The sequence below is a fragment of the Bombyx mandarina genome, chromosome 20 (genome assembly GCF_030267445.1).
Source record: "Bombyx mandarina strain Sakado chromosome 20, ASM3026744v2".
Classification (NCBI taxonomy): domain Eukaryota; kingdom Metazoa; phylum Arthropoda; class Insecta; order Lepidoptera; family Bombycidae; genus Bombyx; species Bombyx mandarina.
The window spans coordinates 8,593,861-8,617,358 of record NC_143226.1 but is presented as its reverse complement, the minus strand read 5'-3'; the positions used below and the strand labels follow the sequence as shown (position 1 = coordinate 8,617,358).

Here is a 23,498-nt window from a genome sequence, read left to right as displayed (position 1 = left end):
GTACCACGAACACAGAAACAACAAAAGGAAACAAAACAAATAAAAACTTCCAGAAAGAGCACTTAGTCGGCAGATGTACCACGAACACAGGCCGCGCGAACAATGGCCGGGCTAACAAAAGCCGGGCGAACAAAGACCGGGCGATCGAGTGGACGATGAGCACGTCCGCACGTGACGGGTGCCTCTATCGGAATGAATTATTATTTGCGTAATTACTGGTGGTAGGACCTCTTGTGAGTCTGCACGGGTAGGTACCACCGCCCTGCCTATTTCTGCCGTGAAGCAGTAATGCGTTTCGGTTTGAAGGGTGGGGCAGCCGCTGTAACTATACTGAGACCTTACAACTTATATCTCAAGGTGGGTGGAGCATTTACGTTGTAGATGTCTATGGGCTCCAGTAACCACTTAACACCAGGTGGGCTATGAGCTCGTCTACCCATCTAAGCATTAAAAAAAAAAAAAACTCCGATTTTGTATTAGCGCCTTTGATGGTAATGGCTGATAGTATATTAATATTTGAATATTTGGTTTGTGTCGATATTTCCTTAGATTCTGGTTTAGTACTGGCGCTTGAACTAGTTGGTAGAGATGGCAGCAGTTTTGTAGGCAAAGCGTCAGGTCGTAATTGAGGTTTATAAATAATCACCGACTTTTCAAAATGAAGACAACACACATAATGACTTCTTAACTTGGTGTCTGGCCTTACCAAATCGGGCCTGCTAATCAATTCAATAATCAATTCATTATTATACCTACCTATTAAAAATAATATACGAAACGACAAAAAATAGTAATAGTTTATCATTTATCTTTCTTCATTGACAGGTAAATGGAAAAATGTTAGCTGTAAGGTGTTTATCCCTTCTTTTACTTGACTTGCACCCATCTACTGCATATAAGGCACCAGACAAGGCATCGTAGGTACGCGGCGCGTACAAACGAATAGAACGAATAAAATTGAACAACGTGCGTTCGCTTCGCTTGTGAAAACCCCATTGAATTTGGTCCGCAAGCGGCCCGAGACCGTGGGGCCGGGCGGTAGGTAACTATAGCGCGTAAGTACATGGAGTGACGTAGGCCTGCCATCACTACTAGAATCTTTAAGAGACTAATATATTAAATGCACGACTATTGAATGCTATCAAAGCTTCTCGACGCAAAATCGCTGCTGACTCAACGTCATGTTGTCGTTAACCAAGCTCAGCGCAGGAACCACCAGGAACCGACACCCTGCGCTCTAAAATATACACTAACAAAGTACAGTTAAAGTTACTTGATATTTAAAAAAAAACAGGGTACAAGGGCTGCCCCACCCTTCAAACTGAAATGCATAACTGCTTCACGGCAGAAATAGGCAGGGTGGTGGCACCTACCCGCGCGGACTCACCGCACGCCCTCAGCACTTTCATTTGGACTAGCATCTAAACCGAAGCATACAGTGTAAGCTCTAGTATCGTTTTAGTCTGTATGAAAATGGCGCTAAAGCTTATAACTAGAGCAGTGCCGACCGATATACCACACTGAGCACTGAGATGAATGCTGTCATTGTACGACCCTCGCACTAGGCACGGTCGCGCAGTCACCAGTGCATCTCCGTACGTACGTCTAGTTCATAATTAAGTAAAGTTGGCTACATTAGTACGAGTGCTGATTAATTTTTGATTATAAGGTGTCGAACACACCGCCGCTGGGCGTGCCTCGTACTGTCATTACATGTTACAGCGGAGATCATTAGTATAACGATCCGGTACAGGCGCACATATACGTACACTCATTACGTATTGTGGATCGACACTCAAACCGTATCCACTGTATACGAGCCGACGGTAGAGATGTTGACACCACGCAGCGACCTTTGCAACGAAAAACTATCACGCAGCTTTCCATCTGGAAAGACGACAGCTGCAGATAAGGACGACACGGAGGCGCGGTGCCAGGTGGACAGCAGCCTCGAGCGGCTGCTGCTTCCGTTCAACTTGGTGCAGCACGTGTCGTTCATACCGATGTACAGCATCCGCCGCGGGCTGGTCTCGCCCGACGGACCGCTCGCCTACCTCTACTCGCTCCTCGGCTTCTGTTTGTTCACGTCCGTCTCCGTCTACCGCAACGCGATCATGCACGGGACGCGGCTCTCCTCCCTCCACCTCTTCACCCTGTACTCCGACTTGGTCTCGTTCGTGATCAACTACTCGCTCAGCTTGATCTGCAACGTGGTCAACAGCAAGAGCAACGTGGAGTTCGTGTGTCGGCTGCAGCGGCTGCAGACCGTCCTGCGACGCAACCAGCGGGAGCAAGAGCAGTTCGCTCGGAGCAACTGGGCGCACCTGGCGGTGGTGACGGCCCTGTACCTCGCCGTCGTGGGGCTGCTTAACGTGGTGGTGCTGAAGCAGTCGTTGCCCGACACCCTGTACTTGTTGCTGCTCTTCTGCATCGACGTGAACGTACTTTACGCGACGAGGATGCTGGCACTGCTCCGGTGCTACCTTCAGCTCTGGACGCGTAAAATTAACGAGAAGGCGTTCAATCCAGTGCACCACAACATGTTCACGGCTTATTTGGATATTTTGCAAGAGTACGAGGTCTACACAACTCTCTTTAAAAAAATTGTAAGTAATTTGTGATGGGTCGGGCTGAGAATGGGTTGGTTCCGCGCGTTGGTTCAATTCCTTCGCTCAGAGTGTCCTTCTGCAGAACAGACTCTGTAGTGAGTGCGTCGACTGGCAAGCGACCAGCACCGTCTCGGCTCATTCACGGAGTTGGACGTCGCTCATTCACATATTTTCACGACATCAAATAATGTATTGTATGTAGCTACATAAATGTACGTATTTAATTTGCAGATCACGTACTATGTATTGGAAACGTTCTTGCACGGCCTGCTGTACGTACAGGTCGCGATACAGATCTGCAAGTCCATCCGTAGATCCGGACGTTTTGTGAGTATCTCGTACGTGCTTCACAGTCGCTCGCTCGCTGGCTAGTAGAGGTATAGTAGAGGTATGCGGGGCGTCAACGTTTAATGTTTCTGTTCAGAGCGAGCAGCTGATGATGATCGTTTCAATCTTCACGTGGACGATCAAGAACATGATAATAATGACGCTTCACAACGTCGAGTGCGAAAAGTTCTACCTCGCGGTGGAGCAGGCCGTCGCCGCCTGCCAGACACAGCGCGCCTCCACCACGCGATGCCGTAACTAACTCATTTATATAAATCTTATGGATTTTTAATTTAAGCAAACTTGCAAAGCATAGGGTACAGACGTCCTAATATGAAGGCGGCACGGTCGCGTACTGTTTTAATATGGGGACGGAATGTCATCCCTCTGTCGAAGGTGACGCCTACATATTTGACCTTTGAGGCCCACGGTATGGGCTGGCCAAAGAGAGTGATGGGGCGAATGGCGGAGGTATTAACGCGCCTATTCGGGAGCGGGCTGCTCGAAGTGGTATTCGCAGGGCGACCCTTTTTAAAGAGCACGGCTGTGCATTTCATGGGATTGATGTCAATGCGCCACCTCCGGAACCACTGTCCCATGATGGCTGCTGCAATTTGGAGGCGCTGACGCAACAGCGACTTCTTCCTACACGAGCAGTAGATCGCCGTGTCATCGGCGAAGAGCGCTAGATGGGTCTCCAGAGACCGCGGTATATCATTGATATACCAACTAAATAATAACGGGGAGAGCGCGGAGTCTCCGGGACTCCGGCCGTCAGATGACGGAGACGAGAGCGAGTTCCCTCTACTCGATATCGAAACGAACGGTTCGACAAGAAGTCTGGTATGATGAGCACGAATATGTCTGGCACTCTCATGTTGTGCCGTTTGTAAATCAAACAGTTATGCCAGACTTTGTCGAACGCCTTTGTGATATCGAAGAAGAGGGCTCCGGTGGGGATTGGTTTCCGCCTATTTAGCCCTATTAAGATGTGCTCCTTGAGGCGGTGCACTTGTTGAACGTACGAGTGCTTGGCGCGGAGCCCAAACTGCTCGTCGATTAATATTTTCTTTTCGGTAATGAAGTCCCAGAGGCGTTTCTGAAGGAGTCGTTCGTATATTTTGCCTATCGCTGGGAGGAGACTAATCGGACGGCAACTAGCGGTTTCATGTTTCGGTTTGCCCGGTTTATGTATACCGATAGCATCCGCTTCTTTCCAATTCGTTAACAGTTCGAAACAGTTCGTTATAGTGGCATTTCAAATGGTAGACAACATTGATATCAGTTGGACTGGTAAAATTTTCCCTTCCTTCCTAGGTTGAAGGTTGTAGATGGCTTCCTTAACTTCGTTTGTGGTAATGGGGTGGAAAGCATCCGAGGGCGGCAGGGAAACTCTGTGTTCGACCTCCCTGTCGATTAACTCGGTGTGTTCGGTGTCCGCGGTTTGAGTACTAGTGGTCTTGCTCTTGCAGTGCATCGGCCAGTAGCTCTGCCTTGTAATCGTCAGCGTATGCCGGTGGTTGGCCTGAAGGGCGTACGAGGGGAGGTATAGTAACGATAGTTTCGGACTTGAGAGTCCTAGCTAGTCGCCAGTATCCTTGGTGAGAGGGCGCGAGTTCTTCCTAAATAACTATCCCATTTCTCATTTCGGGCGTCATTTAGACGGGATTTGATTTCCCGCTGTAGACGACGCATCCGAATCCGGTTTGATTCCGTGGGATATCAATCGTAAGCCCGGATTGCCGCGATTCTAACTCTTAAGAGATTCCTAAGCTCGGGGAAGAGTCTGATGCGGTGGAAGCAGTCCTCCACATCGACTTCTTTGGAATATCTTATTATCGCGGCAGATATGTGTTCTGTCAGGCGTGTTCTGTCAGGATGTTTATGGATTCGAGAGTGTCCTCAGGGGATAGATTTGAATCCGTAGGGTAGTAGGGGAGGATTGGTGGAGCGGCTTCTGCTAAGTTGGTGCTCATCTTCTTCCAATCCATCATGGTCCTCGTGACTATGTCTGGGTTATGGGGGCCACCGAGCTGCATAACGACAGATCGGTGGTCTGAGTCGAGTTCTGACAATGCCTCGATGGAACGCTAGCGCAGAGTTACGTTCCTAAGCAGTGCCAGGTCTATAGTGCTCGGACGGAACGCGATGTTATACGGGTAACATGTTGGGTTTGTTGGGTCAATATTCTCTATTCAATTCAATTCCTTTCAAAGATATTCACATTTGTCATCGAGGGACATGTACTATAGTGCGATTCGTCACATCACGAATCGTCCTGATAGCGAATTTATTTTGTTTAACAATTTCATAATAATTATATATTGCAGGTGAAGAGAAACGTCTGTACAAGAACGTGTGTCGCGTGAGTCGCGCGGCGTTCAGCCGAGAGCGCGGCTGGGGGCTGCTGGCCGCGGGGGCCGCTCTCACGCTGCGGTTCATGGACCTCGCCACTACCTACGTCACCGTGCTGCTGCAGTTTGCATTTGTATCCCGGACGTAATCAAGTTTTTATAGAAAATTACGTGGTTTAAAACATTCGTAAATGTTCTAGACTCATATGGCCTTCGATTATAATGTTTTTTCCCTTCCTATGCTGATAGCCTTGAGAGGCTATTTCAGCTTCGCCCTAACATGTAGGTGGGCTCACGGGGTCAAGGCGGAGTGTTGCTAACACTGGCCCTAGCAGGAGCAGTGCTTCGCAGAATCTACCACCGGATCGGAAGCGTGACCCACTGAGAAGATCCGGCGAGAAACTCAGTGGGCATTTATCAGTAAGAGCGTTTGCGTTTCACAATCACGAATAAGTGCTATCTATCTTTAACCTCTGATCTATCCGAGCCTCTTGATACGTTTCGTTCTACTGCAAATACGAAACAACATCAGGATCAAGACTTATTTTATTTTATTCTAAATTATAACTGTAATTTAACCAGCGTATCGTAGACCATCATAAATACATTTGTTTATAATAAAAAGTAATAAAAACATATGAGTTTTTTTTTAATTGAACGTATTGTTATTTTTAGCCTAGGCGAAATTATGAAACGCAGCGTTTTGACTGCACGTTTGCCAATGAGCAGTGGTCAGTTTCTTTTGTTTGTCTTTCTATTGTTTACTCGATGGTGAATTGTTTTCAAAACGCTTTTAAAACTTTCGTTTATAATTCTGTGTATAATTAATTTCTAAGCGTGTATAATTAAAGAGCTACCATGAAAGAAAATGAATTCATCACATTAAATGAATCCTATGATACTATCACTACCACTATCTGCATCGCAATCCATCATCATTTGAAATAATTCCATATCATCAAACTATCAATTCAATTCCAATTCATCACTGCTACAATATGCCATTACGAAGAGAAACACTAATTAAATTATAGCGATTTACTTTCAAAAAATAAGCATGTAACCGGCCGATGTTGACAGATAAGTGAATGCCCTTACTAGAGATAGCGTCGCCTATCCGAGAGTTACTTAAAACTCATATTGAAACGGAAGTAAGCACGATTTGTATGAGCGTTCTATCTTTAGCAGGCTATCCGTCATCCCAACGATAGATAGGTAGATTCGATAGGAGCTGCTATCCGTCGATAGGCTCTTGAAACACAAGTCTTAGTAAGGATAAAAGGATAGATTTTGTCTATCTTTAGTAACCTAAACTCCGGATAGATAGGTTATTGAAAACGGCCGTATATCGAGAATATTCTCAGGGCTTATGTTTAGGTTTCTTTCTTCTCAGCCGCATGCACTCTTGGCAGAGTGGTCGTGGTTATCACTTCGGGGGGTGGTGCGCTTCACCAGACGTCGCCATTCCTCGCGTACCGTGGCCCTTCTTGTGCACTCGTTAACGGGACCGTTTATTTGGTCGGTCCATCGTAACGGTGATCTGCTGCGCGGTCTTGTACCCTCTATCATGCCCAGCACCATAAGGCGCTCAACTGAGTCGTCACCCCGCCGCGACACATGCCCGAAGAAAGTAAGAATGCGACCCTGAACGATGGAGGATAGTCGCTGCTTGATGCCAAGTTCCTGTAGAATTGACTGATTCGTTCTGAACTCCGTCCGCGATATTTGCAACATTCTTGTCCAGCACCACATTTCGAGAGCATCTATCCTCTTTTTCTCACTTTCTCTTAATGTCCAGGTATCGGCAGCATAAAGAAGAACGGGGAAGAGCAGCGCTCTTACAAGTCTGATCTTAGTGGCTTTGGTGATATTTCGATTCCCCCATATTTTCTTCAGTCTGTCCATGGCTGACTTCGAAATATTCATACGCCGCTTGATCTCATCAACGCACCCGGCAGTGTTCGAAATCAGTGCACCAAGTAAATGTATGATTGTACGACACCGCAGTTCGCAATTTTTGTGACCTCTGGCGAGTTATTATTAGCACGGTCGACAATCATGACACTTGTTTTGTTGCGGTTAATTCTAAGTCCGAAATCAAGACTGACGCGTTCCACTCTGTCGAGTTGCTCTTCCATCTGGCTGACACCTGACGCAACTAAAGTGATGTCGTCTGCATAACTAAGATTTGAAATCTTCCGACCTCCGATAGTTATTCCATCCCGTCAGTTTTCGAGGGTGATTCTCATTATAAACTCCGTATATATTATATTGAACAGGAGCGGTGATATAGAACTCCTGAGCTAGTGTGGAAGTGACGCGATAAAATGTCATCTATTCTAACTGAAGCTGTTCCTTTCTCATAGAGTCGCCTCAACAGATGAACCAAGTGTTTGCCGGTACCCATGGTCAAAAGAGTTTCCCAAAGTTTTTGCCATTTGACAGAATCAAACGCCTTAGAGAAATCCACAAAGCATAAGTAGGTAGGCTTGTTGAATTCCGAGGATTTTTCTATGATCTGTCGAACGGTTAATATATTTTGTTCTCGTGTACCCGTATGTACCCTTCAAAAACCGGCTTGTTCAGGATCAATTTCTTTAGAGAGGTACGATTTAAGGTGATCGTCAACGATGCGCAGCAATATCTTGCATGCAACGCTATGAGAGGGTAATTGCTGCAAATAGACTGCTATATTTTATTACAAAGGAAAATTTCAACGCCATACTCCCCAGATGTCTTAATGGTTTCAATTGGAATGGCGTCCTTTCCTGCGGCTTTCCCTTTCTTAAGATGTTTTATTTTTATTTTCTTAAGATTTTTTATTTTATTATTTTATTTGTTATTTAACCTCATCCTTCTTCGGATCTGATTTAAGGTCTTCAGATCAGCTCCAAATGTCTTCAATCGTTGTCGTTCTTCTACAAGGGCTTGGGTTTAGGTTAGGTTTTGAGTTAGGTTTAGGTTTAGGTTAGGTTTAGGTTAGGTTTGAGTTAGGTTAGGTTAGGTTAGGTTGGAAAGTAAATTGCCATCTCTTCTTTTAACGGATATAAGTACAATAACACCTCACCTCAAAACAACCCTTAAGGCTATAGATGAAGATAAGAACCAGATTGTGCTCTATGTAGAAATACCTGTAACCGGGACTGAGTTTCAACTCCTTAACTTTGTGAAATGGGAGCCAGAACTGATTTCGAATGGTATTTGTTACTCTTCACCAAAAAAAGAGCTGTACTTTGCATTCAGAAGAAATGTGGGGGATGGGATTATAGAAGACCCTCTCCTTGTTGATCCCGATTCGTGCTTAACTTCTGGTTTCATCCTTTGTGAATCCGACTCAATTTTGCAAACTATACCTCAATTAGAAGAAAATCATATTTGTACACAAAGAAAACTCAAAAAACAACAAAGGATGAGACGATCAACACAAGATTTGTTTGAGATGGCTAGGCACCCTACATATGATCTAAGTCAAATAGTGGAAAAGACTCTCACAAAGGAAAACCAACTCAAACAAACCGGAGAAAGTATTGCATCTCTCAAACAAACAATAGACAATCTAATCGAAGAATCCAGGAAGAATGAAGAGAATTCCAGAGCTCTACTAGAACAAGCGGCAAGAGATGATAAAGCTATAAAAGCCCTTTACATATTAGGCATATTTATAGTGATTGTATTAGCGGGGTGGGCAGTTAAAGTCCTGAGAAGTGTCATTATCAAACGGAAAGAGAAGACATCTAACGAGCGTACAGAGAATCTCGTCCGTCACTTAGCATCACTAAGATAATAACAGTATTACATAGACTAAAATTAAGATCGTTAAATGTTTTACTAGATATAAGTTTAAGTTTAGAAAAAACCGGCGACATAAGACATAAACAAATTCCAGTCCGAACCAAACCGGCACACAACTCCAACAACCACAACATGACTACAGGCAACCAATCGATTTATGCTCTTGAGGCCCACAACTTCCTCTCTGCAATATCCAGTGTCGGGATTGTTTGCTCAATCTCTGGAGTTGCTAAGGAAACTAGTCTCCTCTCTGACTCCCCAGAAAGATACTCAATTAGCACTATGGATTATATTGTTAATAAGAAGCCAGTGTCTTTAGAGTGCAAACAAGTTGCACTTGATATAGCTAATAAATTAGCATTAGCTCTGCAGGATAAGAAGGATCTGATAGTTACATGGATCCATTTCGAAAGCAGATTTGTCCCGATGAGTCCAAGAATTCAAGTCAAATACACTATCCCGTGAATAAGAGCAGATGCATATATATATCTACCTATACACAGACACACATAATCTCTAGGTGATCGGTTTAGAAAAACCCGACAATTGACATAATTATGGATCGACAAACCTGTCATTTCGAAGGTCACCTCAACTCTCCAATTACTGATGATGAGGTTAGGTTTATCCTTCAACATGACAAGTTCTATTGTTTACGGCACGAACGGCTTAAGAGTTTATTTGAAACTCAATTCAAGGGGATACTTTCTTACTCGGACTATAAAGGGTGTTATTGGACTTTGGCTGAACAAATCATATCAAGATGTAAATTCAAAGTTACGCTTACTGATCCTGATTTCTCATTAAAAATATTAACTGAAGCAGCTGTTTGGAATACCAAAACTCACCATGAGAGTTACTACGGAGAAAAAATGGATATTGAAAGTGAACTGTCAAAATACCAAGCACTACTTCAAGACAGTAAAACACAAGATCTTTATTCATTGAAAACTAGAGTTGAACATATAAAAAGCCTGCTTACTAATATTGAACAAACTCTCGGTGAGTTCCATATTCTCTCTGATGATCTCTTGATGGAGAAAGAATTAACAATAATCAAGTCTGATGGTCAATATTTTTTATTCCCAACTACCTTGATTATGTGTGTTCTAGACAACTTACAGACCAGGTTTTACATCCGTCTCCATGTTGCTATGAAGGAAAAGAACGAAAATGTCTCGGGACTTGTAAGACATTATGATAGATTGCATGAAGCTCTCGTACTGCTGAGGAAGAAATACAAGAACGGGTTCTTCGAAATCATGAAGAACTGGGATGCATACTGCATCGGATGTGCTGTGGCTGATGGTATCGAGGACCTCGGTTTTCGGACCTTACGCGACTCCATTGAAGAAGAACTGAAAGAGAAGTACAATCCCAGAGATGTCCGAGAAATCTTGGACCTGATGTCATGTCTTAGCGTGTCGAACAGACGTGATGTGTATGTCCCAATTTCGCTCTATTTTTCAAACCTCAGTAAGAACTATGGGCATCCAGTTTTGCATCCGACAGAGGGAATAGAGAAACTTCGATTGAATTCAAAGAAGCATATCAGTGTAGACGACCAGATTGCAAGAAAAGCCCTGTGGATGTTCAGAAGGACCTATTTTGTCAACTATTACAGGAAGAAGGGACATTACCCAGCTCATAAAGTTATTGGAGATCTTCATCCTATACTAGAAGAATGTCTGAAAGATGAGCGAGTGCTGACATTAAACGAATCAAAATCGTTGCCTCTATCAGCTTGGAACAATCTCAAACTAGAGAAGAACCACGACATGAACCTAGAAATTGACGAAAAGGAACTACTTAAAGATACTGCGTGTTCACCCCCTAGAGAAGAATGGTTTAGACCTTATGACCCATGTGCATTCCAGATTCTTTATGGACAACGAAAACCTCGAAGTTGGACTGATTTCGAACCTAGAGTCCTCGCTCGATACTTGAAAGGTGATGAGGGAGAGCTGGCGAAGAAAATCCTCGATCAAGAGAACTTCTTCTATAATCATCTTCGGGATGATATTGTCCAACTATGTAGAAAAGAAAGGGAGTTAAATATTAAGGGACGAGTATTTTGCAAACAGACTTATGAGATGAGACTTATGCAAGTCTGTATGGAGAAGTCACTCAGTGAAAACGTACTACCTTATATAAGAGAACAGACAATGACAAATACAGAACTGGAGGTAGCTAAGCGGATGGACAAAGTAGCTTCACATATAAAGGAAAAAGGACATGCCAATCTAAATCTAGATCTCAGTTCTTGGAACCAACTCAATCGTCATGATCTTAACAAGTATCTGTTCCAAGAACTTGATGATTTGTATGGGAGGAAGAATCTATATTCGGACTCGCATCTTTGGTTTAACAGATGTATGGTGTTGTTAAGTTCTAGGTTGACTCCTCCACAAATTGGTGATAATGGTGAACCCCTAGCTGGAGACTTCTGCCACTACAATCAATTCGGTGGTTTTGAAGGAATGCGACAGAAGGCATGGACTCTAACAACTATCATGATAATAAAGATAGCCCTTGATGAATGTAATATCCAAGGCGACGTTATGGGTCAGGGAGACAATCAAGTAATTCATATCAGATTGAATGCTGAACAACAAAATCAACCTCATTATTACATCAAGTTATTACTCAACAGTTTAGATTATCTTTTCGCATCAGCTGGGTTATCTCTCAAGCTTCAGGAAACCTGGTACTCCCAAAACTTGTTTGAGTATTCAAAAGTGAGATATTATAAATCTATAAGAATTGACGATAGTTTAAAGAGACTAAATCGGATGATACCAGATATCAATGAGGGGTTTCCATCCTTACAATCTTTAATTACAGGGGTCTCGACAACTACTGAAAATATGTCCAGGAATTATGTATCTCCAGTAATCCCATTTTTCTTATATTCGTTGGAGCTAGGAAACACCCTAAAGAGGAAAGGGATTCTAAATCTGAGATCTAGAGAGGCGGACAAATTATGCGCTTTAATGAATATTCCATCCATTTTAGGCGGCCTCCCGTTATCAAACATGTACCAACACTGTCAGAGAGGATGTCCTGATCCGTTAACAATTTGGCTTAAAGTTATGGAGGTAACAAGAAGAAACAGTCCCAGGATTTATAATAATATTCTCCATTTGATTCCATGCAACGTCAAAAGTGAGCACGACCCTGTCAAACTAGTTGAGGATATATATAGTCTGAATATTGTTGGTATGCCAAACTTCGAAAGGAAAGCTAGGGAAATCATAGAAGAATTCCTCCCTACTTACGTAACAAATCCCAAAGTTATACGACTACTAGGGGCTGATCGATCTGACTTAGAAGCACTCTGTAATATTCTAACAACCATGAGACCCTATGTCGCCAACCTCTCCCACGAGATATTACGAAATTCAAATGAAGGTGTCCAATTACAACTGATAGGGAGTTTTTCAAACCTTCAGACGATTAACAGAATGATAAATGAAGATCCTAACAGAACAGAAACAATCTTTTCTTTAGGGAAAATGAAGGATCTAGAGGCGATTGAGGTCTTAAAGAAAAGGTTAACAAAATCAGAGTTACCTATACAAGGTGTCCACATCTTAGAACAAGCCTTGTCTACCATCCCATGCACATTTAAGGCTGCTCAATGGCTGAGAGAAAGAACATGGGGGTTTCCCATAACAGGAATAACAAGTCCGGTTCCGTGTGAACAGGTCCGGATTGATGATTTTGACTTGACCATGACTGAATTAAAGAGAGATTGCATTGTCGTAAAAACATCTTATAAGTTAAAGACAGAAGGTAGAGAAGCCTTCAAGGCCAGAGGACCTTTTGAGCCTTACCTAGGGTCATCCACCCCAGAAAAGATGGTCAGACCGAAGTTGACAGTAGTGAATCCAAACCCCCATATCAAGTCGGTGATGAAGCTCTATTACATCTTAACCTATCTAGAGAGAATGGATCCATCGAGTGCCTTAATAGAATTAGTAAATAAAATGATCCACGATAAATTACAATATTTGCCTGTGGAGTTTGGTAGAACTCCATTATCGGATTGGTGTGGTCGAAATTATGGAGGAAGTTATGAGCATAGATTTAAAGCATCTTCTCAAAAAAGATCAGCACTCTTCTCATTGACAGAAAACTTGGCAACCCATGTAACAATTAATACTAATCTGCTGGGGAAGGCACTGAGAGGGAATGAAGATTACAATCTGTTCTTCCAAGAGATATTCCTATACATACAAAACTACATCACCGAATGTGCTATCAGAGGGTTACCAATATCGGATACATATGCCGTCCCACTAAATTGCCCAGATTGCACGTACCTTATCCTGAATACCCCGATATCTATTAACGTACCTCATATGAGTTATCAGTCAAAAATGATCCAGGACCAGATTACTTCACGACTGAGTAAGACAAACCTTACCGAAAGTATCCAGATCTGTACCCTGGCCATGTCTGTTTCTGTTGGAAGAAAACTTACAACATCGAGATTACACGACACTGATGTACATAACAACCTAGAAACTTTCCGGGGCGTCAAAACCGAAGAATCAACGGATAGAACAAGCAGTAATCTAATGTCCGAATTTAGGAATGCAAATATAGATTATGTACTAGTAGGGGCGATGCAGAGTAGTAAGCAGTTAGTCGACTTCGTATTAGGCCGTTCGAGAGATTATCCTGTTTTCATATTTGAACATTTGGCTTATTTGATAATCAACAGCGAGAGGATGCAAGAACTTCTTCAATTATTGGCTGTCCCAGTAGAAAAACACTCGTCCATCACCCAAACTAGTGGACTTGCAAAGATTCTCGCTAAATCTGTTTTGAAGTATGTTAAATCGAAGAATGATCTGTTCTTTAGGGCATGTACATTCACTACATTCCAATCTGATCTTATCTCAAAACAAGCGTACTTATGGAGAACATTTGTGGGACAGTTAGTTAGGGAAGATTCACGATTGACAGCATTACAGAAGAGAGGGATTCTTAGAGTTCCGCAGTGTGGGAAATCGAATGTTCATGAATGGAATTCCGAGGTACCTTATAACCTCTCGAAGGGACTGGCGGTCGATATCAAATTTGACGAGACAGATGCTATCTCAGTGTGGAGAGATCTGAAAAATGAGATAGGAGAATACATCGAGTCAAGATTTCCCTTATCCAGGAAACTGGAGAGTCGCCAAAGAGATCTGGCAGACAAAGAGATAAAGGTCCATCTAGGCCCTCATTTAGAAGAGTGCTTTCATTTCTCTTTCGAGTCACTAATTAACAACGGTTGTCCAACAAGTCCTTTATGGGTCAAGTGGGCACACCATTGTACTCGAACAATCGGGAAAATAAGTACGTCTGCCTCAAAAATCCATCAAGTACTCAGTTACTATGAAGAAGTCCGAAATTCTCAAGGATTGATTATAACACTGGCTGAAGGATCTGGAGGAATACTACATTATCTATCCCATGTTTTCCCAGATTCAAAACTGATATACAATACCCTTCAAAGCGACATAGTAGAGTTGAAGGAGAATGTCCTAAATATAGTTCCTCCGGCACTTATGGGAGATAAGTGTGAATCTATATTAAAGTTGATCCATCTGGAAGATACTTGTCTCGGAGAGACTGATATAACAAAGGATGCGTTTGCAAAGAAAATGGAAAATATACTGAGGACAAACAGCAAACCCATTGTTATATTCAGTATGGATGCAGAACTCAAGACAGACCTTACTAATACTGACAAACTTGACATTTATTTGCCTATGATAAAAGATTACATGACAGAGAAAAGTATCCTTATTAACAAAATGTTCATTAAGAATGAGAAGGAACTTGATTACATCCGAAATAAGTATGAAAAGATTGGGTACTCGTGTAACTTTCATAAACCATCCTCAAGCCATCCTCACAATGACGAGGTTTATGTTGTCTTTTTCCTCCTTAGTTCAGAAGAATACTCCACGTATCAGCAAACTCTAGGAGAATTGCATTCCTTTACATGGAAATTACAGCAAAAAAAGACACAACTTCTCTCTACTCGTATGAATAGAGTAAATTACCTCAAAACAATGATGGGGCAAGCTCAGAACGAGCTATTTATAAAATCTCGAAGTCATCCCTGCATCTGGTCAGTAAGGGAGAGATACCAAGTCGAGGAAATTACTGAGCAGTTCTTGATGAAGAAACATCAAAGGAACCTTGTAATGTGCCTGTTAGCTGTTGAGAGAAATTCTGAAGTTATAGATTTCAAGGAGAAAACTATGGTCTACATACCGTTTATGCCAAAAGAGAAAATTGCTGCCTTATTAGTTCTCTCTGTACTCTCTTCGTTGTGTAAAAATACAAGTCAGATTGTGTCAGTGCTTGATTCACTATCCATTCTATCCATAAAATGTAACATTATCCCCCCGAGAAAACTTGAAGTAAGTTTGATTCTGATCACGGGACCCGAAACCAATTCTAAGTCAGTGCTTGGAATCTTGGATCATAAAATGAAGGACTATTTTCGAACCTTACCATTTTTCAAGATTCCAAGAAATACCGAAGTCCCTGCCTACACGTTGGGAGAAGAGAAGGCAACAATGAGAGAAGCTGAACAGATCAGATATGAAATGGAGAACAATCTTAAAGAGCTCGTAAGGGAAAGCGAATGCGGATATACGAGTTATCTGAATTTAATAAGATCATAAAATTCGAAGTATTTTTCTTATAGTAAAATTAGCTGTAAGTTAGTGGTTTAGAAAAACTTATTGGGCCTATCTGTCATTAAAATAAGAGCATGAACTCCTCAAACAACTTTTTGCCTTTCTTCGTTTTGTGACGCGGTATATCCGGTTCGACGTCTCTGCCCAGACCGCGAGCGGCCGCCAGCCAACAGCCCCGATTAACGATGGCCCACGCTGGGCACTTAAGCGCATCGACAAGGAGCTACTCGAGGAAGCTGCCTTAGTCCAGTCCTGGATTTGGGAGTCGACAATGAACGGTCCCGTCGACGTCGAAGCGGTGGCGCTGTGGTTTCGAGGGGCGATGACGCAGATCTGCGACGCGTCCATGCCCCGTGTCCACCAACAGTCCGCAAGGCGCCAGGTGTACTGGTGGACCGACGAGATCGCGCGGCTGCGCGTTGAGTGCGTCGTGGCTCGCCGCCGGTACACGCGATACCGGAGACGACGTCGACGGGATTCCGTCGAGGAAGACGCGCTGTATGAGGCGTACCGCGCGTCTAAGGAGACTCTGTGGCTGGCCATCGGCGACTCTAAGTCGCGTGCCAGGGAGGAGCTGCTGGGGTCCCTAGATCGGGATCCGTGGGGGCGCCCCTACCGTTGGGTACGGGGCAAGTTGCGTGCCTGGGCGCCTCCACTGGCGCAAAGCATGCAACCCCAGTTGCTAGAAGCGGTTGTATCGGCCCTCTTCCCTGAGCGAGCGGAATACGTTTCCCCGGCGATGGCTTCACCCTCAGCCACAGACTCTCGAGAAGAGGAAAGCACCGATGTCCCCGAGGTGACGCAAGCAGAGATGAGAGCGGCCGTGTCGCGACTCCGGTCTAAGAACACGGCCCCGGGACCCGACGGAGTTCCTGGTCGAGCACTCGCCCTGGCTCTGAAGGAGCTAGAGCCCCAGCTAAGGGGGCTCTTCACGGCATGTCTCGAGCAGGGTCAGTTTCCTAGTGTATGGAAGGAGGGGAAGCTGGTCCTGCTCAAGAAGGAGGGGCGCCCCGCGGACTCGCCGTCCGCGTATCGGCCCATAGTGCTGCTCGATGAGGCGGGCAAACTTTTTGAGCGCATTATCGCAGATCGCCTCGTCAGTCACTTGTGCAGGGAGGGGCCGGACCTGGATGACAACCAATTTGGTTTTCGTCGGGGGCGCTCCACCATAGACGCCATCATGCGCGTGAGGGCCCTGGCGGAGGAGACGGTGTCCCGGGGTGGGGTGGTACTGGCGGTGTCTTTAGACATCTCCAACGCTTTCAACACCCTACCCTGGAGTTGTATTCGGGAGGCTCTGAAATACCATCGCGTGCCTCCCTACCTCCGCCGCACGGTAGGGGCTTATCTGGAGGGTAGATGCGTCACTTATCGGGGACGTGACGGTGCCGGTCGGCACCTCATGTCGTGCGGTGTTCCACAGGGATCGGTCTTGGGACCGCTCCTGTGGAACATCGGCTACGACTGGGTGCTGAGAGGCGAGCTCCCGTCGGGCGCCAACTTGACGTGTTATGCGGACGACACGCTTGTCACTGCCCGGGGGAGCTCGCACAGGGAAGCGACGTTGATAGCCGCGGCTGCGGTGTCACTGGTGGTGAACCGCATCCGGCGTCTGGGCCTGGAGGTGGCCCTAAACAAGTCGGAGGCTATGGTGTTTCATGGCCCCCGACGTGCGCCGGCGCCGGGATCACACATCGTGGTAAGTGGGACCCGGATAGCTGTCGAGTCCACCATGAAGTATCTGGGATTGGTGCTCGACAGCCGATGGGAATTCGGGCCCCACTTCCGGCGGCTGGTGCCCAAGCTGATGGGTGCAGCGGGCGCGCTTTCAACGTTGCTTCCCAATTTGGGGGGCCCGAGCGCCGCCTGTAGGCGGTTGTACGTGGGAATCGTGCGGTCCATGGCCCTGTATGGGGCCCCTGTGTGGGCGATGGACATGACGGCCAGCACACTCGCCATTCTGCGTAAGCCGCAGAGGGTGATGGCCGTCAGAGTCATCCGCGGGTACCGCACGATTTCCTACGAGGCGGCTTGCGTCCTGGCCGGATCCCCGCCCTGGGACCTAGAGGCGAAAGTACTCGCGTCATTATATAGATGGCGCGAGGAAGAGCGGGCACGGGGCTCGAGGCTGGTGCAGCGGCAGATCGCGCTGCGCCGAGAGGAGCTCCGTCTGGCCTTGGTGGCGGAATGGCGGCAAAGGCTTCTGCGCCCTACCGCCGGCCTCGCAACCGTCGAAGCGATCCGGCCAGTACTCGACGACTGGCTCGGGAGAAGGCACGGATCCCTGTCGTTTAGGGTGACACAGGTGCTGTCGGGGCACGGTTGCTTCGGCAAGTACCTGTGTCGCATAGACAGGGAGCCGGACGCTCGGTGCCACCACTGCGTCCACTGCGGGGAGGACACGGCGCAACACACGCTCGCCGAGTGTGTAGCTTGGGAGGAGCAGCGCCGTGTCCTCACAAATGAAGTAGGAAGCGATCTGTCGCTGCCGGCCGTAGTGCGGAGGATGGTCGGCAGCGCAGAGTCGTGGGACGCGGTGGTGTCCTTCTGCGAGGACGTGATGTCGCAGAAGGAAACTGCAGAACGGGAGAGGGAGATCTCGACTCCCTTTCCCGGCCGCAGAAGGCGCACCGGGCGCAGGACAAGGGCGGACAACGCCCTTTTCCGCCCCCCATGAATGGGTCCAGGGGCGAGGGACTTGGGAAAGCCCTCGCCCCCTATTCGATGGACCTGAGACGGAGGTGCATGCGGGTGTCGGCGCGTGCCTCTGAGGCGATGCACGGAGTAGCTGAACGCCTCACTACTCCGTGCAGGAGACGAGGCCTGGATAGACCGGGCCAGCACTGGTGTGGGGCTGCGGAAGAATGTGGATTCCCGCGGCCCTGCGCGCACGTGTGGGTGGACACCGGGGTGGTTTTAGCCGGTAGGAGTCCGGCACGCCCCTTCGCTTTTCCCCAGGCGGAGGTAGTCCATGAGGATTTCCCCCCGAAAAAAAAAAAAAAAAAAAAAAAAAAAAGGTTAGGTTGTTCATAGGTCTCGCTGCCGCGCGTCGTGGCTACGATGCTCGGCAGCGACGCGTCCTGGAAGGCGATGCTCGACTTCTGCGAGTCCACCATCTCGCAGAAGGAGGCGGCGGAGCGAGAGAGGGAGAGCTCTTCCCTTTCCGCACCGATCCGTCGCCGTCGAGCCGGGGGCCGGAGGCGGGAATACGCCCGCACGTCCCGGCCCCTGTAGGTGGCGGCCTCCCCCCGGTGAAGGTCAAGGGGCGACCTGAGGGGGTGAGGCCGCGCGGCGCGCTACCAGCACTCTAGCGCGCTGCCGTGGAGTGAATAGAGCGACCGGTCGACGGTGTATCGCGTCCCGACCCGGCAGGCTGGTTCTGGTCCAGCGGGGTATTCCGGGACACCAGCGGCACCGTCTGGGCGGCCCGACGGGCTGCCGTACCGAGACGGCCGACGTTTCAGAGCCTTCGATTCGCCTCGAAGGCTCCGTCGGCTGGGCGTCCTTGGGGTGAGCCGCGCCGTCTGGTTGTAGTGTTGACCGCGGTAGCCCCCCTACCTCATCCGAGTTCTGACCTCGGAGGGGATCGGGCGTCGGGTGTAAGAGTGCAGGGGAGTCGTTTAGTGGGTGGGTCCTAAAATCCTTGGGCCCGCGGTCTGCTCACAACACCATGCAGATCGTTGAGTCTCACATACCCCGCGCGCCCCTTTTGCGCGGGGACCTCGTAGGAGGTTCGGCCCTCTACCCGAAAAAAAAAAAAAAAAGGTTTTTTTTTTTTTTTTTTATACACCCGTCCTCACCGGGCGTTGCGTCCTATCTCCAACATAATCGGAGCTTTAGCTGCTAGGTTTAACATTTCTTACTATTCTACTTATTTCTTATATAATATATTAAAATATTTACAAAACTTTTATATGTACATTGTTTGATTTTTATATTTACAGTGATTTTTACTTCCTATTTTTAACGATTTGTTCTTAAACTCTACATCTTTATTTTCTAATTCCTTACTCTATGCTACTCTATAATATATGTCACTATATTATGATAGCATAATTACTTGCTACGCTGTTTTATTTCTGTTTATAACATTTTGAGCGATTTCGATACAGAATTTTAAAAACGTGTCTCTTTCTTTACTGTTTAAGATGTTTGGTACATTTTCCCTTTTTGAGGAAGGAGGGGCGCCCGGCGGACTCACCCGCGGGGTACCGCCCCATTGTGTTGCTGGACGAGGCGGGAAAATTGTTGGAGCGAGTTGTCGCCGCCCGCATCGTCCGGCACCTGACTGGGACGGGTCCCGATCTATCGGCGGAGCAGTACGGCTTCAGAGAGGGCCGCTCTACCATCGACGCGATTATGCGCGTGCGTGCCCTCTCTGATGAAGCTGTCGCCCGGGGTGGGGTGGCTCTGGCAGTGTCCCTGGACATTGCCAATGCTTTCAACACCTTACCCTGGTCAGTGATCGCGGGGGCGCTTGAATATCACTGCGTCCCTGCGTACCTCCGCCGGCTGATCGGATCCTATCTTGAGGACAGGTCGGTCGTATGCACCGGACACGGGGGTGCGGTGCTCCGCTTTCCGGTCGAGCGCGGTGTTCCACAGGGGTCGGTCCTTGGCCCTCTTCTGTGGAATATCGGCTACGACTGGGTCCTGCGGGGTGCCCTTCACAGCCCTCTCCCGGGCCTACGCGTTGTGTGTTACGCGGATGACACGTTAGTCATGGCTCGGGGGAAAGACTACCATGAGTCTGCCCGTCTTGCCTGCGCAGGGGTGGCATTCGTCGTCGGTAATATTCGGAGGTTGGGCCTCGAGGTGGCGCTCGAAAAATCCCAGGCCCTGCTGTTTCACAGGGCTGGAAGAGAGCCGCCGCCCGGGGCCCACCTGGTGATTGGAGGCGTCCGCGTCGAGGTTGGGGTAACCGGGTTGCGGTACCTCGGCCTCGAATTGGACGGTCGTTGGAACTTCCGCGCTCACTTCGAGAAGTTAGGCCCTCGGCTGATGGCGACGGCTGGCTCGCTGAGCCGGCTCTTGCCAAACGTTGGGGGGCCCGACGCAGTAGTACGTCGTCTCTACGTGGGGGTGGTGCGGTCCATGGCACTATATGGGGCCCCCGTGTGGTGCCGCGCCCTGACTCGCAGGAACATCGCGGCCCTGCGACGCCCGCAGCGTGCAATCGCGGTCAGGGCGATCCGTGGATACCGCACCGTCTCCTTCGAGGCGGCGTGCGTTCTCGCTGGGACGCCTCCCTGGGACCTGGAGGCGGAGGCGCTCGCCGCCGATTATGCGTGGCGATGTGACCTTCGCGACAGGGGGGAACCACGTCCCGGAGAAGGAGCGATTAGAGCGCGGAGGCTCCAATCTCGGCGGTCTGTGCTGGAGGCGTGGTCTCGCCGCTTGGCGAACCCGTCGGCCGGTCTCCGGACCGTCGAGGCGGTGCGCCCGGTCCTCGCGGAATGGGCGAACCGTGACCAAGGGCGTCTCACCTTCCGGTTGACGCAGATGCTTACCGGCCATGGGTGTTTTGGCCGGTACCTGCATCGCATCGCCCGGAGGGAACCGACGATGGAGTGTCACCACTGTGACTGCGACGAGGACACGGTCGAGCATACGCTCGCATATTGCCCCGCATGGCTGGAGCAACGCCGTGTCCTTGTCTCGCAAATAGGACCGGACTTATCGCTGCCGACCGTCGTGGCCACGATGCTCGGCAGCGATGAGTCCTGGAAGGCGATGCTCGACTTCTGCGAGTACACCATCTCGCAGAAGGAGGCGGCGGAACGAGAGAGGGAGAGCTCATCCCTCTCCGCACCTATCCGTCGCCGCCGAGCCGGGGGCCGGAGAAGGGCCTTTGCCCGACTCCGGCCCCTGTAGATGGCGGCTTCCCCCCGGTGAAGGTCAAGGGGCGACCTGAGGGGGAGAGGCCGCGCGGCGCGCTACCAGCACTCTAGCGCGCTGCCAAGGAGTTACGAAAGAGCGACCGGTTGGCGGTGTATCACGTCCCGACCCGGCAGGCTGGTTCTGGTCCAGCGGGGTATTCCGGGACACCAGCGGCACTGTCTGGGCGGCCTGACGGGCTGCCGTACCGAGACGGCCGACGTTTCAGAGCCTTCGATTCGCCTCGAAGGCTCCGTCGGCTGGGCGTCCTTGGGGTGAGCCGCGCCGTCTGGTTGTAGTGTTGACCGCGGTAACCCCCCTACCTCATCTGGGTTCTGACCTCGGAGAGGATCGGACGTCGGGTGTAAGAGTGCAGGGGAGTCGTTTAGTGGGTGGGTCCTAAAATCCTTGGGCCCGCGATCTGCTCTCAACACCTGCAGATCGTTGAGTCTCACATACCCCGCGCGCCCCGTATGCGCGGGGACCTCGTAGGAGGTTCGGCCCCCGGCCCGGAAAAAAAAAAAATGGTACATTTTCCCTTACAATGTTTTGATTTATTTTATTTCCTAATTCAAACCTTAGGTATTGGGCAGTCGAAAAGGATGTGTGGGACGGATTCCTCTGCTCCTGGCTCGCATGCGCACGATGGGCTCTCTTTGCACTTAAAGCGATTCAAGTACTCCGAGAACCCACCGTGCCCTGTCATAATTTGCGTAATTATACAATCGATTTTTATTTTGCGGATCATCCGGTACGCCGTCACAGCATCCGGGAAGAATATCTTTGTGACCGACGCGGTTTCTCCAGTTCGATATCTGCGATTCCATTCGTCAAGCGTCGCAAGTCGAATGCTTCGCTTGGCGAATGAGACCGGGTACAGATCGTAATCAGGTCTTCTTTTGGAGCCCAAAGCGGCACTTTTGGCAAGCTGGTCAGCTCTTTCGTTACCCTCCATCCCCGCATGAGCCTTAATCCAGAATAAGGTAACAACCTTACCCTGGAGAGATGCTGTTGTTAATTTATCTCTGCTCTCTACTGCAAGGGGATGGAGGCAACTATGATTTATGACCGTTTGTAGAGCTGCCATTGAATCACTGTAGACTCCAAAAGAAGATGCTGGGTGTCCGAGAATCACATGTGTGGCCTTGCATATAGCCAAAAGTTCAGCCTGGTAGACGGTGCAATACCCTGGGAGAGCAAGCTTGAAGGCTTTTATTTCGGTCTCGCCGTTCCACACAGACAAGGCAGCTCCGACTTTGCCCTCAATCCTGCTCCCGTCAGTAAATATACGAATTTCAAAGTCACTGTTTTGGTTGAGCTGTTCCCGATCTACCAGGCTCACGAGCCTCAGGCTGATACGCTCAGCGGGGTGTGGCGCCTCAATGGCCGGGGCCACCCGCTCGATCTCCCTGTCCCCCAGCTCCAGCCGGGGCACTCCCCTCTTGGCCTCGTACAGTGAGGCCGCCTCACGCACTCTGAGATCAAGGGGAAGTATCCCAGCCAGTAGCAGCGCCGAGTTCAGAGAGACCGTTCGATAGCCCTTACAGATTTTCTGCGCTATCCCACGCTGGACCACTTGAAGCTGTTTGATCGTCATCAGCTTCTTTGCCGCCGGTGCCCACACGCTAGCAGCGTACAGGATGATCGGCTCTATAGTAGCCGTATAAATAATTCTAACTATATCAGGGTTGAGACCCCAGCTCACTCTCGCCGCTCTGGAGAGTAGCTTATATATTCCAGTAGCCCTCCTGCAGACATTCGCCACGTGAGTGTTGAAAGTCAGCCTGTCGTCTATGGTGACACCAAGGAGTTTTATTTCCCTGGACATGGCA

The 23,498-nt window shown here is 48.2% G+C and overlaps 3 protein-coding genes across 3 annotated transcripts; 2 read left to right on the top strand and 1 right to left on the bottom strand.

The window, feature by feature from the left end:
- Positions 1 to 201: 201 nt before the first annotated feature.
- On the top strand, positions 202 to 5,926 carry Gr60 (gustatory receptor 60). Its single transcript, XM_028186100.2, has 4 exons — positions 202 to 2,606; positions 2,841 to 2,936; positions 3,034 to 3,190; positions 5,267 to 5,926. The coding sequence occupies exons 1-4, from the start codon at positions 1,833 to 1,835 to the stop codon at positions 5,437 to 5,439; spliced, it is 1,200 nt and encodes a 399-aa protein (XP_028041901.2). The 5' UTR covers positions 202 to 1,832; the 3' UTR covers positions 5,440 to 5,926.
- Positions 5,927 to 9,954: 4,028 nt separating this feature from the next.
- LOC149500729 (uncharacterized) lies at positions 9,955 to 15,774 on the top strand. Its single transcript, XM_089735763.1, has one exon. It carries the CDS (start codon positions 9,955 to 9,957, stop codon positions 15,772 to 15,774), a length of 5,820 nt encoding a protein of 1,939 aa, XP_089591889.1.
- A 6,463-nt stretch (positions 15,775 to 22,237) lies between these two features.
- LOC149500728 (uncharacterized) lies at positions 22,238 to 23,494 on the bottom strand. Its single transcript, XM_089735762.1, has one exon. The coding sequence runs from the start codon at positions 23,492 to 23,494 to the stop codon at positions 22,238 to 22,240; it is 1,257 nt and encodes a 418-aa protein (XP_089591888.1).
- Positions 23,495 to 23,498: the final 4 nt, after the last annotated feature.

Excerpts from the sequence above, each read along its gene's own strand:
- Gr60 (XM_028186100.2), top strand. The coding sequence starts at position 1,833 with ATGTTGACACCACGCAGCGACCTTTGCAACGAAAAACTATCACGCAGC. Across the intron at positions 2,937-3,033 it reads TCCGTAGATCCGGACGTTTT|AGCGAGCAGCTGATGATGAT; the intron begins GTGAGTATCTCG and ends GTTTCTGTTCAG. Across the intron at positions 3,191-5,266 it reads CGCCTCCACCACGCGATGCC|GTGAAGAGAAACGTCTGTAC; the intron begins GTAACTAACTCA and ends TATATATTGCAG.
- LOC149500728 (XM_089735762.1), bottom strand. The coding sequence starts at position 23,494 with ATGTCCAGGGAAATAAAACTCCTTGGTGTCACCATAGACGACAGGCTG.
- LOC149500729 (XM_089735763.1), top strand. The coding sequence starts at position 9,955 with ATGGATATTGAAAGTGAACTGTCAAAATACCAAGCACTACTTCAAGAC.